The sequence below is a fragment of the Dromiciops gliroides genome, chromosome 1 (genome assembly GCF_019393635.1).
Source record: "Dromiciops gliroides isolate mDroGli1 chromosome 1, mDroGli1.pri, whole genome shotgun sequence".
Classification (NCBI taxonomy): domain Eukaryota; kingdom Metazoa; phylum Chordata; class Mammalia; order Microbiotheria; family Microbiotheriidae; genus Dromiciops; species Dromiciops gliroides.
Window position 1 is genome coordinate 81553159 of NC_057861.1, and position 17454 is coordinate 81570612.

General features: G+C 38.7%; 1 protein-coding gene across 1 annotated transcript in view; it reads left to right on the forward strand.

Annotated features, from left to right (window-relative positions):
- The first annotated feature begins 261 nt into the window (after positions 1-261).
- LOC122745965 (maestro heat-like repeat family member 5) overlaps positions 262-17454 on the forward strand; it is a 173650-nt gene continuing 156457 nt past the window's right edge. The window contains 1 exon segment of the mRNA XM_043991432.1: positions 262-348. Within this exon segment, the coding sequence (XP_043847367.1) occupies positions 262-348 (87 nt within the window).

Below are 17454 nucleotides of genomic sequence, written 5' to 3' on the forward strand. Positions count from 1 at the left end.
AATGCTGAACCCCAGGAAGGAAAGGCAGAATTGCATGTTCTGCAGAAAATGGATGAGAAAAACTCTTCAGAGGTTTCTGGGGAAGAATCTTTTCCATTGCCTGCCACATCACACCGTAGAGGTAGCTGACTCCTGAGTACTCACCTGCCAAAAAGCAGGAGTCTGATTTTCTTACCCTCCTGGGCTCTCTTTCAGCTGGCAGCTTCCCAGGAGCAGCGAGTGACTCAGGGGAGGCTCCAAAGGTAAGTGGTCTGCATTGCGATGGTATTCTACGAAGCCAAGATGACTTATGAGGCTGCAGGCATCACTGGCTGGGAAACAGCCCAGAGCGGGAGGGGAGCTGTTCTGGTACAGGCTGGCCTTATTCGGTTTGCCAGGTGATTTGACAAAAGCATCTTGGGCTCCTTCCCAACATCTCCTCAGAGTGGACTCACTCTGTTTCCTGCCCTCCCCACCCCACCTGCCTTCCCCTGCTCAGCACCAGGAAACACCTTTAGAATGAACTGCTCTTAGCACAGTAGTTCCTGCACATTATATATATATATATATATATATATATATATATATATATATATATATATATATATATGTAGTGTTAGATCTAGACATGATCTTTGAGGATAAGATGCTAGAATCAGGAGGGACTGGAGAGCATCAAGCTTCAAGGCTGTACTTTTACAGATGAGGAAACTGACCAGCAGAGCTGAAAGGGTCTGCTCTCTGCTTCAGTCAGGTAAAATATCAGTAGGTACTGAGAGGCAAGATCAAAGGATCACAGAGCTATAGAATGCTAGAGTTAGAAGGGATTTTAGAAGCCATCTATTCTAACTAAGTCCTTCTGCAGATAAGGAAACAGAGGTCCAGAGAAGAGATGGAATTTGTCCAAGGTGAAAGAATCTACAAGAATCTCTGCCTTTTCTGAATTCTTATAGAATATAATGCAGAACATGAGGGCACGAACTGGATCTTTAATTATTCTTTGGTTCAATCTATCAATCAAGAAGACCTACTGTGTGCATGACACCATAAGGAGCACTGAACATGGAGTCTAATCCCTGGTCTGCTAATTACAGAATCACAGACATCTGAGTCCTAGGTGATTTGGCCATTGGAAACTCCACTCTAGGTACCAGCTTGGCTGGGAGGTGGGGAGCAACTCTGTAAGAGTTTCATCAGTAGATGCCAGAGAGCCGGAATTGTGTATGAGAGAGCATATGTTTATCTTGGCTAGGTTTGTGGTTTTCTTTCAGCCCGCAGTTGTCAGAGATCTGCAAGCCTGTAAAGATCCTTATCCCCATGGCACCCTGGAGCTTACCCTAGGTTGGCAGAACTCTCAGGGACCTTAGAGATAGTCTAGTGACAAGTTCTAAGTGTCAGAACCTACACCTTGATCGTCAAGGTGTGCTGCAAAGAGCTTTGGGACTGGGACTCAGGGGACATGAAAGTGGGGTGGATTCACTTGTGGAAGGCTTCCTGGAGAAGGTGCATTTGGGAAGGATCATAGGATTCCCAGGCTGGAAGAGACCTAAGAGGTCACCAAGTCCATTCCTCCCATATAACAGGACAGAATGGTGACATGGGGGGAGTTGTTGGCAGGGACGGGATTGGATTCCCCAGGTCTTCTGACTCTTGTTCCAGTGCTGTGGCCACTGCACATTGGCCAGTCTACAGTTATATCCCCTGTTCCCCAAGATCTTTCAAACATCAGAGAGACTGGCTCATCAATTACACCCACGAGTTCTCCCTGTCATCCTGGCAGTGCCAATGGGACTGCCAGCTTGAACTAATGAGGGCAACTAGGTCATCTCTTACTATTTCATCAGTTGTCTTTCCAGCCTTTATTTTATTCTTTCCATTCCAAAGATCCTTGTAGAGAAAATAAAATCAAAGTAAGAGTTGGATAACTGCCTCATCATTGTGTCTGTTGTCAACGTCCAGCCCAATCCAGAGTAACAGTATTGTCCCTTCTTTTATCTGCTTCTTATCCCCAACATGGACTCAAAAAGTCTTTTTGTTTGTTTGTTTGTTTTGGTGAGGCAATTGGGGTTAAGTGACTTGCCTAGGGTCACACAGCTAGTAAGTGTCAAGTGTCTGAGGTTGGACTTGAATTCCTGAACCCAGGGCTGGTGATCTATCCACTGTACCACCTAGATGCCCCCTCAAAAAGTATTAAAAATATGTTATTTTTTACTGTCAGCTTCAGCTCCTTCTGACTTTAGCACTCCTAACATTCTTAGCGCTATTCAATTCTTTTGTCTTTGTTTTGTTTTTGCTCTGATTTTCATACTCTACATGTCTTTTAAAAATCTAAGTTGGTTGATGAGATTCCCTAAGCATCCATATTTCTTTAGACAATCTTCTATTTTCTTTTGATAAGAACCATTTCTGTTTTTGCAAAATTTCTTTCTTAAGAGCTATTTGTATGTGACTTGACAAGTCACTTGACCCTGTTTGCCTCAGTTTCTTAGTCTGTAAAATGAACTGGAGAAGGAAATGGCAAACCACTCCAGGATCTTTGCCAAGAAATCCCCAATGGGGTCATGGAGAGTTGGAAACAACTGAAAATGACTGAATAATAAGTATTTATAGGGGGCTGCTAGGTGGCTCAGTGGATAAAGCACTGGCCCTGGATTCAGGAGGACCTGAGTTCAAATCCAGTCTCAGACACTTGACATGTACTAGCTGTGTGACCCTGGGCAAGTCACTTAACCCTCATTACCCTGCCAAAAAAAGAACTATTTGTGTGAACATATATGTATATATACATATATATATATATACACATGTGGATATATACATAGGTACATACACATATAAACATATATATGTGTATGAATATATACCTATGTGTGTATATTTGCGTGTGTGTATACATTTTGTGCAGAAGCACAATTCTTAATAATGGCTTGTGGACTTGTATTATGAACTGAGTATTTTCAAGTACTTTGGACACTATATACCAATAATGCATCATTATCTTTGTATGTGTGGTTGCAACTTTCCTAACGCTATTATTTTTAAAATGTAGCTTTTTAATGAATAAAGTCATAATTTGAGAATTTAAGATAGGATTTTATATTATTATGATAAAGTATATATATGTGTACTTTTATATATAATATAATATATTATATAAATTTAAGATTTAGTGATTCTTTAATTAGAAAAGATTAAATGGCCTATACAGATATTTTGCCAAAAATAGAATTTCTTTTGAAAATATTCCTATTTTCTTTTCATTTTCAAATAGAGAAGCTCATATTCAGATTTATGAAAATCTAAAATTCTAGTGAAAAATAAGCAGTTGCATTTTACAAACAATTTTATAAATCTCATATCATACAAGTGCAATTTGAAAAGTTACAATTTATGAGGCTGCATTTCACCAGCATCACAGAAGTATGAATTATAATGTGATATATAATGAGTCGTATTTATTTTTATATATTATTTACATTTTTATTTTTAAATCTTCTTTAAGGATGAATATTTTCTTTTCCTATTCCATAGTTCATCTGGATGTCAGGCAGAGTATTTTGGGGGCACATTAATCCACATCTAAGCCAATACACTAATAAAATTAGCCCATCTGGGGAGACAAAGCAAGGTAATAAAGCAACACTATTTTAAGAAGCTAGGGATGCATATATGAACAAAGAGAAAGATGGTCTCTGCCTTCAAGGAACTTATGTTCTATGGGAGAAGACAACAGGATCAGAAAAGCATGGGGGGGGGGGCAGTGGGGTAGGGAGAGGAAGAGAAGGTACCAGCATAGGGATCTGGTAGTGAGGCAGTCAGAGAGGGAAAAGAGAAGTCCCTTCCACAGCCCTTTCTTCACCTCCTCTTACTTTCTCTTCTCTCTCTCTCTCTCTCTCTCTCTCTCTCTCTCTCTCTCTCTCTCTCTCTCTCTCTCTCTCTCTCTCTCTCTCTCTCTCTCCCCACACCTCCTTTTTTCGCCCCTTGCTGGGAAGCCGGGAAGAATAACTCTGAGTGAGACCTATCTGTACTTAGTGTACACAATGCTGTTACTTAGCAGTGTATCAGAAACAGTCAGTTCTCTGTCTTTCAGCAAGCAAAATTTCTAACTCTCTGTTGTTGCTGTTGGCAACGCTTGTGGCTAAATCTCACAACAAACTGTGAAGAAAATTGCCTATTTGCTGCCCCTGTTCCTTGTACCGGGGTCTCAGTGGCAGGGATGGAGGAGGCAGTGTTGAGTCCTGAGTGAGGCTTAATTTATTTATTGCTTATTTACTGTGGGCTTCTTGGCTTTTCCGTAGTATGCTTTGAGTGACATCAACTGCCTTTAATTAACAATTAAGCAAACTCCTGGCAAATCTTAATATAAACAGAAAGCACCTTCCATCAGCTGTCTTCTCTGCCCTTTTTTAAATACAGATATGCAATTACAAAATGACAGGATCATAGTAATTACCAGAATCACAGAATATACAGCAAGGCTTTATCTCATCAATGCCATTATTGACTTTTTCTGTCTTCTTCCTGCTTCTATGATTCAGATAAGATAGTACCTGGTTGGAACATTTTCTTTCTAGTGATCTAGTTACTTCCCAGTTCCATTTCAGCCTGACAATGCTTATTTCCTAGCGTTCTTATTCCCAAGTTCTCCTCTGCCTCACTCATTTCCCTTCAGGGTTCTAGGGTTAGTTTGGAGGAATTGGAAATGTATTTTCTAATGTTACATAGTCCGTGAATCTGGAGTGGTTTACTTCCTTCATGATTATGAATGGATAATAACTAGTTATCCAGGCTTAATTAGCTTTTAGAAAGGGGTGGTGCTAAGGAAGAACAGTTGATACAAAACCATATTTCTCTCCGGTTTCTCCTCCACCAAATCTGTGACAAACCCTCCCACGAGTATATAGAGTTCAGGGAATGTGGGCTCAAGCTGAAGGAACACATGTAGCAAAGGGGTAATATTCAGGCCCTGGAAGGAGCAACTAGGTGTCATGGTGGATAGAGTGCTAGGCCTGGAGCCAGGAAGAGCTGAGTTTACACTTCTTATCTGTGTGACAATAGGTAAGTCACTTAACTGTTGCCTGCCTCAGTTTCCCCAACTGTAAAATGGGGATGATAATGATAGCTTCTACCTCACAAGATTGTTATGAGGATCTAATGAGGTAATATTTGTAAAGTTCTTTGCACCTAGTGGGCACTTATTAAAAATTTTAAAAAGTGTGTATGTGTGTGGGGGGGCACTTAATAATATTTGTTCTTTTCCCTAGAAGTATTTTTCTCCCCATCATGGGTTATCCCCATCATGGGTTACTCACAAAGTTCCCCTTAGCTATAGTATAGCTTTTCTGTTGGGCTCTTTGTAAAGCCCTAAAGCCACCTTTTTACTCAATGTGCCCAAGGATGTTGCTCTGACAACCATGAAAACTTTAAATCCTCTGAACCTTTTGAAGTCAACAAGATTCTCACCCAGCAAGGTGGGTGGAAGGAGCCAAGACCTAGAGTAGACTCAAACTGAGGCTTTTCTTTGCTCTTCCATCTCCCCTGACTTCCCCTGTGAATGACTGGAATGGCACTCTCTTTCTGTCTCTGTCTCTGTCTCTGTCTCTCTGCTTCTCTCTGTCTCTCTGTGTCTCTGTCTCTGTGTCTCTCTATTTTTTTAAAATTTTTAAACTTATTTATTTTGGCAGGTCAATGAGGGTTAAGTGACTTGCCCAAGGTCACACAGCAAGTAAGTGTCAAGTGTCTGAGGCTGGATTTGAACTCAGGTCCTCCTGAATCCATCTGTGTCTCTCTTAACTCTGACAAGACACTGGAACATCTGATTCCAAAGGAACTTGATGATTTTATACAAGCCCTACAGGGTATGAACAAAGTCTCATAACTACTCCAGACTTCCTTTCATGCCTAGTTTAAATGTTTTGAATTAGCACAAGGCTGCTGACGAAGAGGTAAAAAAGTCTAGAAAATGAGAAGTAAGGTGATTTTGAGTTGAATGCATCAGGGAATGGTGGTCTGGGCCAGGGACTCAGGTGCTTAAATGTTTGCTGAATTGACTTACTGAGTTATAAGAAACCATAGATTATAGAAAGTCAGAATGGGAAAGGACATTGGAATGTGAAATGTTAGGACTAGACAGAACTGGTTTTTTGTTTATGCAATAATGTTTTGCTTTTTTGTAATAAAAGTTGTCTCGTGTTATGATCCCTTCTGTCTCTTTTGTTTAAGAATTCAGTGCTCAGTCATATTTGGGAAAGGTCCCTTTCATTCTCTTCTACTCATTTTTAAAGTGATAGGACTCTTTTAGATTTAGATCACATACTCATTTGGAGCTGATGGTAGTATAGGCTGTAAGAGATAATGTTCTAAAACCTCATTCTGCCAAAATTCTTTCCAGTTTTTCCAACCTTTCTGGTTGAGTAGGGAGTCCTTGCCCCAGAAATTCCTGTTCTTGGGCTCATCTATCACTAGACATCTATGTCTGGTTGTCTGGCTTTTGCTTATGTAGGCTGCTCAATTGGTTAACTTTTCTATTTTTTAAGTTTCCAAATAGTTTCAATGATTACCACATTAGTAAGTGTTTTGACAACTGCTAATGCTAGATTTTCATTTCTGCTTTTATCATTATTTCCACTGAGATTCCTGATAAAGAATGTCAAAGTTGAAAAGAATTTTAGAATTATTAGATAAAAGTCATCATACCATATATACCATTTTGACACAGTAGTTCCATTACTGAGCTTAATACCAGGAGGTTAATAATAGGAAGAAACAAAAGTTTCCTATATAATAATATGTTCATAGATTAACTCTTTGTGGCAGGAAAACCTCTGGAAATGAAGTAAATAAGGGAATCAAGTTGTGAAATATGAATTTAAAAGAACATGCACAAATGTACATGAATACCTGAATACATACATATACATACATATTTAAGAGAGAATAAGCATGTATATAGCACCTACTATGTGCCAGATACTATGTTAAGAAATTTACAAATATTACCTCATTTGATATTTACAACAGCTCTGCAAAGTAGATGCTATTATTTCCCCCATTTTCCAATCGAGGATATCAAGGCAAATAAAGATTAAATGATTTGCCCAGGGTTGCTAGTGAGTTTCTGAGGCCAGATTTGAACTCATGCCTTTCTGACTCCAGGCCAAGTACTGTGTGTGTATGAACCACCTAATAGATAGATAAAGGCACGGATACACATATATGCACACATACATGTACACACAGGTATATACCACATATATCTCTGCATGCATATGTGCATGTATAAATACACACATGTATTTAAACATTTATGTACATATACATGTATGTATGTAACCATAAAAAGGTAAAGGAAAACAACATTTACAGATATCACAATTCAGACCAATGCAATGAATGGTTTTGACTACAGAACTGTAGATAAAACATGTACTTCCTCTCAGTAGACCAGTGAAGAGTGATACATATGCTATTATACATAGTGAGTCATTCAACACAAGCATTTATTAAATGCCTACTGCATGCCCTGAACTGTACTAAATGCTAGTCTATGTATTGATTTGTTTTGGTTTAATTATATTTCTTTGTTACAAAGGATAGTTCTGTTGGGGAGGGATAATTAGGAAATAAAGATAATGTGCTTTTTTGTTTTTGTTTTAGGGCGGCAATGAGGGTTAAATAACTTGCCCAGGTTCACACACTGTCAAGTGTCTGAGGCTGGCTTTGAACTCAGGTCCTCATGAATCCAGGGCCAGTGTTTTATCCACTGTGCCAACTAGCTGCCCCCAATGTTTTTTTTTAAATTGATATAATATTGGATTTCAAAGAAAGGCCCATAGACTTTAGAACACAAAATTCCTTAGCTAGAAAGTGATGCATACCAACTCAAAGTGAGGAGCTGTCACAGTGGATAGAACACTGGGCCTGGAGTCACAAAGACCTGAGTTCAAATGTAGCCTCATGCTACCTGGGCAAGTCAGTAGATGGTTTACCTCAGTTTCCTTATCTCTAAAATGAGTATGTGAGAGAATTATTAATATTACAGGGGCCCCCTGCTGTGTGAGCATGTGATCACCCTCAACCAATCAGCTTAAAGCAGTGTGTAAGGCAGTTGGTTTGGTCATTTGGTTTTGGGAGTTGGTGGTTGGAACCTCATGGGGTTGGCAGCTGAACCAGGAGTGGTTGAGGTAGTTAGGGGTTTTCCTATCCTTTCAGAGACACTTGTTCTGTGTTAACCTTTAATATATTTTAATAAATTTTTAATACCTAAACTGTTAAACTATAGTCCTAATTAGCTTTCCCCACAAGGGGGACAGATAGGGTGACCACCTGTCACAGGGATGATGAGAATACCTGCCTCCCAAGGTTGTTAGGAGGATCACATGAGATAACAACCAAAGAGTCTTCCTTTTCAGTAGGTTTTCTTCTTCTGCAGGGAAGCTTGTAGTCTCAGAAATTTTCTATATAAAGGAATTAAAGGAATTAGAATAGGCAAGGAGGAAACAAAACTATCACTCTCTGCAGATGATATGATGGTATACTTAGAGAATCCTAGAGAATCAACTAAAAAACTGCTTGAAACAATTAACAACTTTAGCAAAGTTGCAGTATATAAAAATAAACCCACATAAATTATCAGCATCTCTATACATGACCAACAAAGTTCAGCAGCAAGAGATAGAAAGAGAAATTCCATTTAAAGTAATAGTAGACAATGTAAAATACTTGGGAGTCTACGTGCCAAGACAAACCCAGGAACTCTATGAACACAATTACAAAACACTTTTCATACAAATAAAATCAGATCTATGTAACTGGAAAAATATCAATTGCTCATGGATAAGCAATATAATAAAAATGACAATTCTACCTAAATTAATTTACCAAGTGAGTTCTTGAACTCATGACATAATCACTCCAGAAAACATCCAAATAATGCCATAGGACAATTCCTGGAGCAGCAACATCCACAGAAGAATGTGCTGAAATCATTTTCCAACCAAGGATGGCTTGGAAGGTCAGAAGGAGAGAGCTGTTTTGCTGATACAGGAGTTGAACCCAACCCCACAGTCACCCTGACACAGATCCAGTCCCAGGAAGGCCTCGCCAGAGAAAGAGATGCCCAGAGCCTCTGAATCAGCTACAGCACCAGTGTTGTCTGGAACTAAGCTTACAGTCTGATGAGAGGGCTGAGCCCTTGGCAGGGGGGAGACTACAGGGGTCTATGCTGGTACTGAGGCAGAACTTGGGTTTTTCACCCCTGCTGGGAACCAGGAGGTAGGCTTGAGTAGCAGTGGCCCAGGTGGGGAAGGGGCACAGGCTTGTTGGAGCTGACAACCACAACACACAAAGCTGGTTGATTAGCAAGTTGGTCTGGGGTCATCTACAGACCAGGGAACAGGCCAAGCGAGTGAAAAACCTCCTTCTCCTTAAATCATACCACCTGGGACCTCCTGAAGCTTGGGATACTGCAGCCTAAAAACAGTGCCCCACTTTAAGGAGCTAAAAGTCAAGTAAAAGAAAGGCAAGATAGGCAGACAGAGAAAGATGAGGACCATAGAAAGTTTCTTTAATGACAAGGAAGATCGAGGTGCACACTCAGAGGAGGATGACAATGTCAGGGCCTCTATATCTAAAGCTTCCAAGAAAAATATGAATTGGTCTCAGGCCACAGAGGTGCTCAAAAAGGACTTTGAAGATAAAGTTAGAGAGGTAGAGGAAAAAATGGAGAGAAAAATGACAGTGATACAGGAAAGACATGACAAAAATATCAACAGCTTGAAAAGCCAAATGGAAAAGCTCTCTGATGAAAATAATTGCCTAAGAATTAGGATTGAACAAATGGAAGCTAGTGACCTTATAAGAAACCAAGACACAATAAAGCAAATCCAAAGGAATAAAAAAAAATAGAAGGCAATGTGAAATATCTTAGAAAAACTGCTGATCTGGAAAATAGGTTGAGGAGAGATACTTTGAAAATTATTGTTCTACCTGAAAACTGTGATGAAGGAAAGAGCTTAGACATCATCTTCCAAGAAATTGTCAGGGAAAATTGCCCTGATGTTCTAGAAGTAGAAGGTAAAATAGAAATTGAAAGAATCCACCAATCACCTACTGAAAGAGATCCCAAAAGGAAAACTCTCAGGAATATCATAGCCAAATTCCAGAGTTCCCAGGTCAAGGAGAAAATATTGCAAGCTGCCAAAAAGAAAGAATTCAAGTACTGTGGAGCCCCAGTCAGGATAGCACAAGATCTAGTAGCTTCTATATTAAAGGACCAGAGGGCATGGAATATGATATTCCATAGGGCAAAGGAATTGGGATTACAACCAAGAATCACATATCCAGCAAAACTGTTTAGAATCTTTCAGAGGAAAAAATGGGACTTTAATGAAAAAGAGAACTTTCAGGTATTTGTGATGAAAAGACCTGAACTGAATGAAAATTTGACTTTCAAATACAAGACCCTAGAGAACCATAAAAAATTGGAGTTGGGGGACATACTTGGGGTTGTACAGTGGGTGACTGTCTTGTGTCTAAGGCTGGGTTTTGACTGGGGTCCCCCTGGGTCTGGGGTGGATTCTTTGTCCACTGTGTTACCTAGCTACTCCATAATGACATATGTAGGGTAAAACTGAGGGGTGAGAGGAATGCACTGGAAGAGGGGGAAGGGCAGAGTTAGCATTGGATAAAATCCCACATGAAAGAAACAGGAAAGGTCTTATGGAGTAGGGGAAGAGATGGGGGAGGAGCAGGGCAGTAAATGAGCCTAACACTCATCAGAATTGGCTCAAAGATCTCAATCTCATTAGAATTGGCTCAAGGAGGTAATAACATATACACTCAATTGGGTGGAGTGATCTATCTAACCCTGCAGGAAAATAGGAGGGGAAGGGGATAAAAGAGAGAGGGGCAAAAGAAGGGAGGGAAGATTGAGGGAGAGGACAGACAGCAGACAGAAGCAAATCCCTTTTGAAGAGGGATAGGGTGAAAGAAGAGAGATAATAGAGGAAATATCATGGGGAAGTGAATAGGATGGAAGGAAACAGTTAACAATAGTAATTGTGAAAAAGAGAAAAGGGGGAAAGTTGTACAAGAAAATATTTATAGTAACTCTTTGTGGTGGCTAAGAATTGGGAATCAAGAGAATGTCCATCAATTGAGGAATGACTGAAGAAGCTGTGGTATATGATTATAGTGGAATGGTATTGTGCTATAGGAAATGACAAACAGGATGATCCCAGAAAAACCTGGAAATACTCATATGAATTGATGTATAGTGAAGTGAGTAGAACTTGAAGGACATTGTGCATAGTGACAACAGTATTGTTTGATGAGCAGTTGTGAATGACTTAACTACTCTCAGCAATGCAATGATCCAAGACAATCCAAATGATGAAGCATACTGTCCACTCCCATAGAAAGAACTGATAAAAAGAGCACTTATGGATTGTACATATATAACCTATATCAGATTGGTTGCTGTCGTGTGGAGAGGGGAGGAAGGGGAGGGAGGGAGAAAAATTTGGAACTCTAAATCTTATGAAAATGAATGTTGAAAACTACCCTTACATGTAACTGGAAAAAATAAAATAAATGTTTGTTGCATTGAAAAAAATAAAAGGAATACATCTTCCCTCAAAAAAAAAATTTACCTATTCAGCACCATACCCATCAGACTACCTAAAAATTATTTTATAGAGTTAGAAAAAATAATAACAAAATTCATCTGAAAAACAAAAAGTCAAGAATATCAAGGGAACTAATTTTTTTAAAATGCACAGGAAGGTGGGCTAGCCATACCAAATTTGAAGCTATACTATAAATTGGCAGTCATCAAAACTATTTGGTACTGGCTAAGAAATAGAGTGGTGGATCAATGGAATAGGTTAGGTAGGCACAGGAGACATAACAGTGAATGACTAAAGTAATCTACTGTTTGGTAAACCCAAAGACTCCAGATTCTGGGATAGGAACTCAGTATTTGACAAAAACTGCTGGGAAAACTGGAACATAGTATGGTAGAAACTAGGTTCAGACCAACATGCTACACCTTATACAAAATTAAGGTCAAAATAGGTTCAAGATTTAGACATAAAGGGTGATACCATAGATAAATTAGGAGAGTAAGCACTAATTTACCTTTCAGATCTATGGAGAGGAAAACAATTTATGTTCAAACAAGAGATACAGAATATTATGAAATGAAAGATAGAAGACTTTGATTACATTAAATTAAAAAGGTTTTGTACAAACAGAAGCAATGCAGCCAAAATTAGAAGAGAGGCAGAAAACTGGGAGATAATTTTTACAGCCATCATTGCTGATAAAGGCCTCATTTCTAAAATATATAGGGAACTAAATCAAATTTATAAGAATCCAAGTCATTCCCCAGTTGAGAAATTGTCAAAGGATATGAAGTCTGATGATGAAGTCAAAACTATCTGTTGCCATATGAAAAAATGCTCTAATCACTATTGATCAGAAAAATGCAAATTAAAACAACTCTGAGGTACCACCTCATAGGTATCAGATTGGCTAATATGACAAAAAAGGAAAATAATAAATGTTGGAGAAGCTATGGAAAAATTGGAACACTAATGCATTGTTGGTGGAGATGTGAACTGATCCAACCATTCTGTAGAGAAATTTGGAACTATTCCCAAAGGGCTATGGGACTGTTCATACCCTTTGATCCAGTGGTACCACTACTAGGTCCATATTCCAAAGAAACCATAGAAAAGGGAAAAGGACCCACATGTACAAAAATATTTATAGCAGCTCTCTTTGTGGTGGCAAAGAATTGGAAATTGAGAGAATGCCCATCAATAGGGCAATGGCTAAACAAGTTGTGGTATATGAATGTAAGGGAATACTATTGTGCTTTAAGAAACAATGAGCAGGAGGAGTTCAGAGAAACCTGGAAGGACTTACATGAACTGATGCTGACTGAGAGGAGCAGAACCAGGAGAACATTGTACACAGTAACAGCAACATTGTGTGATGAACAATGGTGATAGACTTGGCTCTTCTCAGCAGTGCAATGATCCAAAACACTTTTTTTTTTTTTTTTTTTTTTTTTAGTGAGGCAGTTGGGGTTAAGTGACTTGCCCAGGGTCACACAGCTAGTAAGTGTTAAGTGTCTGAGGCCGGATTTGAACTCAGGTACTCCTGACTCCAGGGCCGGTGCTCTATCCACTGCGCCACCTAGCTGCCCCCGATCCAAAACACTTTGAAAGAACTCATGATAGAAAATGTTCTCAACATCCAGAAAAAAGAATTGTGAATTATAAATGCAGATTGAACCATACTGTTTCTACTTTTGGACTTTTTTCCTTCCTTTTTGAGGTTTTTAATGTGATTATACATATACGACCTATATCAGACTGCTTTCCATCTTGGGAAGGAGGGAGGGGAGGGAGGGTGGGAGAAAAATTTGGAACTAAAAATCCTGCGAAAACAAAACAAAAAACACACAAACAACAAGAAATGTTCTATATCCACTTCACCTGTGCCAATGTTTTGCCATCTCACCCAAATGCTGGAGTCAAGTTATAGGATGGCACTGGCACCCAGAACACACACTCAGGGCTTGAACAATGTGTGGAGTTTGTCAGCCTCCATTTAGTTCCAGTACTCATTATCTCCACATCCCCTAGACCCTCCAGGAAACTGGACCTGAAGTCATTCACAGATTGAAAAAGTCCTGGATTCAAACCTATAAAAAATATTGATGAACACCCTCTTTCAACTTCCCCATCGACGAGTCACAGAGTCACTCACACCAGATGACCCCTAATCATTTAGCATCAACTAGTCATTCTAGTCAGCACCTAGGGGCTGGCTTCCAAATATGCCAAATCTACCAGTTACTAGGGTTAAGGTGGACATCAGAACTCTGTGTGTGTGTGTGTGAACAATAGAAGGTAAAGAATAACCCTGTTATTAAAGTTATTCCCTGTTAGGGAACAGCTGTTTAACTTCTGGGAGTAGAGTTCTCAATTCTAATAGAAAGGACCTTAGAATTCAGAACATTAACCCTGGAAGGGACCTTAGGACATGCGAAGTCAGAATAGGGAGAGATCTTTCAGACGATTTAGTCCATAGCCCTCTCTTTTTCATAATAAATACATATATTATACAGATACATATTATTGTTTAGTCATTTCTCAGTCGTGTCCAACTCTTCATGAACTATCTTGGCAGAGATACTGGAGCAGTTTGCCATGTCCTTCTCCAGCTCATTTTATATTTGAGGAAACTGAGGCAAACAGGGTCAAGTGACTTGACCAGAGTCACATAACTAGTAAGCATCTGAGACTGGATTTGAACTCATGAAAATGTCTTCTTGACTCCAAACGTGGTATACTATCCACGGCTATATACAAGTGCATACAAACACATATAGACATACATTTTGAATTGATACTTCCTGACAAGTCCTCAAACTAAGTCCTCCCCCAATAAAAGCTCCTAAGTAATTGTGATGTCATTAGAGTTGTGATTATATCATATTTATCATGTATTTGCACATGATCAAGAAAAAAGGTATATACTTTACATTTAATCCTTTCATGCCAATGTTTCCTTTGTTTTCCTTGACCATAAGCTCATCACCTTCACTATTGTCTTTATTCATATGGTTGTAGCTGTGGTGTACATTGGTTTTCCATCTCTGCTTTCCTCAGGCTGCATCACTCCATTAAATTCTTTCCAGGTTTCTCAGATTCCCACTTTCAATTGATCCTCATGGCCCAGCAATGTTCTATTACATTGATATCCTACAATTTGCTCAGTTATTCCCCAAGCATCAGGAACATATTTTGTTTCCAGCTTTTAGTTATGACAAATAATGCTGCTAGGAATGCTTTTGTACATATGGGTATTTTCTTCTTGTTGTTGTTAACCTCCTTGGGGTGTAAACCCGACAGCAGAATCGCTGAATCAAAGGCTATAAAATGTTTATTACCTTTTCTCACATAATTCCAGATTGTTAGAGGGCACCTAGCTGCTTTTTATGAGTTCATGTCACCTGATCCATATCAGCTTCATCATCTGTTATTGAAAGAAAAGGTGAATGTGATGGTTGAACCACTGTCAGGAATCTTTGAAATATTATGGAGACTGGAAGAGGTGCCCCAGAGCTAAAGAAAGACTGATTTTTCAGAAGAAAAAAAGCATTGAAATGAGAGTCTGCAAGTTATGGGCCAGTAAGCTTGGTTTCAATTCCTGGCAAACCTACTTGTTTGTTATCCTTGACTTCTCATTCAACTGAAATTGCTCTCTTCATAGTTCTAAATACTCTCCTAATTGCCAAATCAGATGGCCTTTTCCTCAATTTTCATCCTTTTTGACCCTTCTACAGCATTTTGATCATTCTCCAGTGGTTCCACTTTCTCTTCTTGAATACTTAGTCTTTCCTCTTTGGGCTGCTGAAAAGAATGTAAATTTTTACTTATAAAACCTATCATATCTATGCAATTAGAAAACTTGGAAACAATTTTCTAATCTGTTTTTTAAAAATCTTGCAAATAAACAATTTCAGTGGCTTTTGAATCCATTTGTGAAAAAAAATACCACAATGCAATACCCTCTGATTAGTTTTCAAGAACCAGTGACTGACATCAGGAAAAGTTAAAAAAAAACCCCGTTTCATGCAATGATTGGCACATAGAATTGAAAAATGAATATCATGATTTATTAGATGTAGCAAATGATGCACTTGGATCTTTCTCCATCTATTTGTAAAGTCTCTTTTTCATCATGAGGAACATTTAAATAAAGTATTGAAAGTAACTGAACTTAGAATCAGACCTTTGAATTGCTGTATCATAAAGAGTGAAACCAAAATAAAAAAAAAACAACTAATAAAGCATATTCAATTGTTTCACTCCCAATTAAATATCATTATTAATAATATTTTAGTGAGAGTAAATATGTTTTGTGTATAATGAATAAATTAAATGTTATTTCATCTTCATCTCATCCATTTTAATTTTTCTTTTGTACCTGAATAAAGGATCATGCCAAATGCCTTCCAATGATACCTCAATTTTTGGATTATCCAGGATTGGGGATTATACACATTGCTTTCCTAAGGCACACTAGACCTACCTTCCCTATTCCTTCCCTTGCCCCAACCCTACTCTGTGTGACTGGATTCCTGAACTGATACTTAAATACACAAGGACAATTCCAGCACCTGCTTCAACAAGGCTATTAGGGGAATGAATGAGCTAATGGTTAGAAATGTGCTTGGAACTTCACCAAGGAAGAATTCTTATAATGAGTACACTGTGTAATGATTAAACCCTAGGGAAAAAGAGACTGTGGAGAACAGTAGGGCCCTAGAGGATGAAGAAGAATTCTGTAAGTCTAATAATAACAATTCACACTTCTGTGGCAGAAGTTTGCTTTAGTTTGCAAAGTGCTTTCTTCATTCTGCGTGGTAGGTAGTACAATTATCCCCATTTTTAAATGAAAAAAAATGAGTCTCAGAGAAATTAAGTGACTTGCCACTCAGCTAGTAAATGCCTGAAGTAGGAATTGAACTGGTTTCCTAAATACAATGATAAGCAGTTGATGCCCCCAGTTATCAGTATATATATCCAGTTTGATGACATAATATTGGAATTGAAAAAGGTCATGTGTTTTACAATCCATATTTGTACAACAATTTCCTCTATAATGTACAGTCATTCAGTCTTTGCTAGAAGACCTTGAGTGAAGAGGAAACCTATTACTTCTCAAAGCAACCCATTTCACTTTGGATAGCATTATTAGGAGGTTTTTCCTTACATCATCCATCCACCCATCCATCCATCCATCCATCCATCCATCCATCCATCCATCCATCCATCCATCCATCCATCCATCCATCCATCCATCCATCCATCTATCTATCTATCTATCTATCTATCTATCTATCTATCTATCTATCTATCTATCTATCCTAAAGATCAGATCTAGGAACAATGGATAGAATTTACAAAGATAGATATAGATACAGATGATAGAGAGATACAGAGATCTTTGTAGATTCTACCCATTGCTCCTGCATCTGATCTTTAGATTAAGCAAAGCAAGTCAATTCCATCTTCTATGTGACAACCCATTAAATACTTGAAGACAGCTATGGTACCTCACCACCATATCTTTTCTTTTCCAAGCTAAATATCCCCAATTCTTTCATCTAAGTCTAACATGGGATGAAATGAGTCACTTCATTAACCCAACCCACTTGTCCCTTCTCAGGATGATTCCTACTAATGCCCTTCCTAAGAATGGTATTTAAGTAATTCTGTCAATTTGAATTCAATATATTTCACTGTGACTAGTGAGTGAGGCAATAGCATGGCACAGTGGATAGAAAGCTGATCTGGAGTCACCAACACCTGGATTTGAATCCCACCTTTAACACACACTGGCTATGTCACCTGGGGCAAATCTATTAAACTTTCAGTACCTCAAGCAATCTTC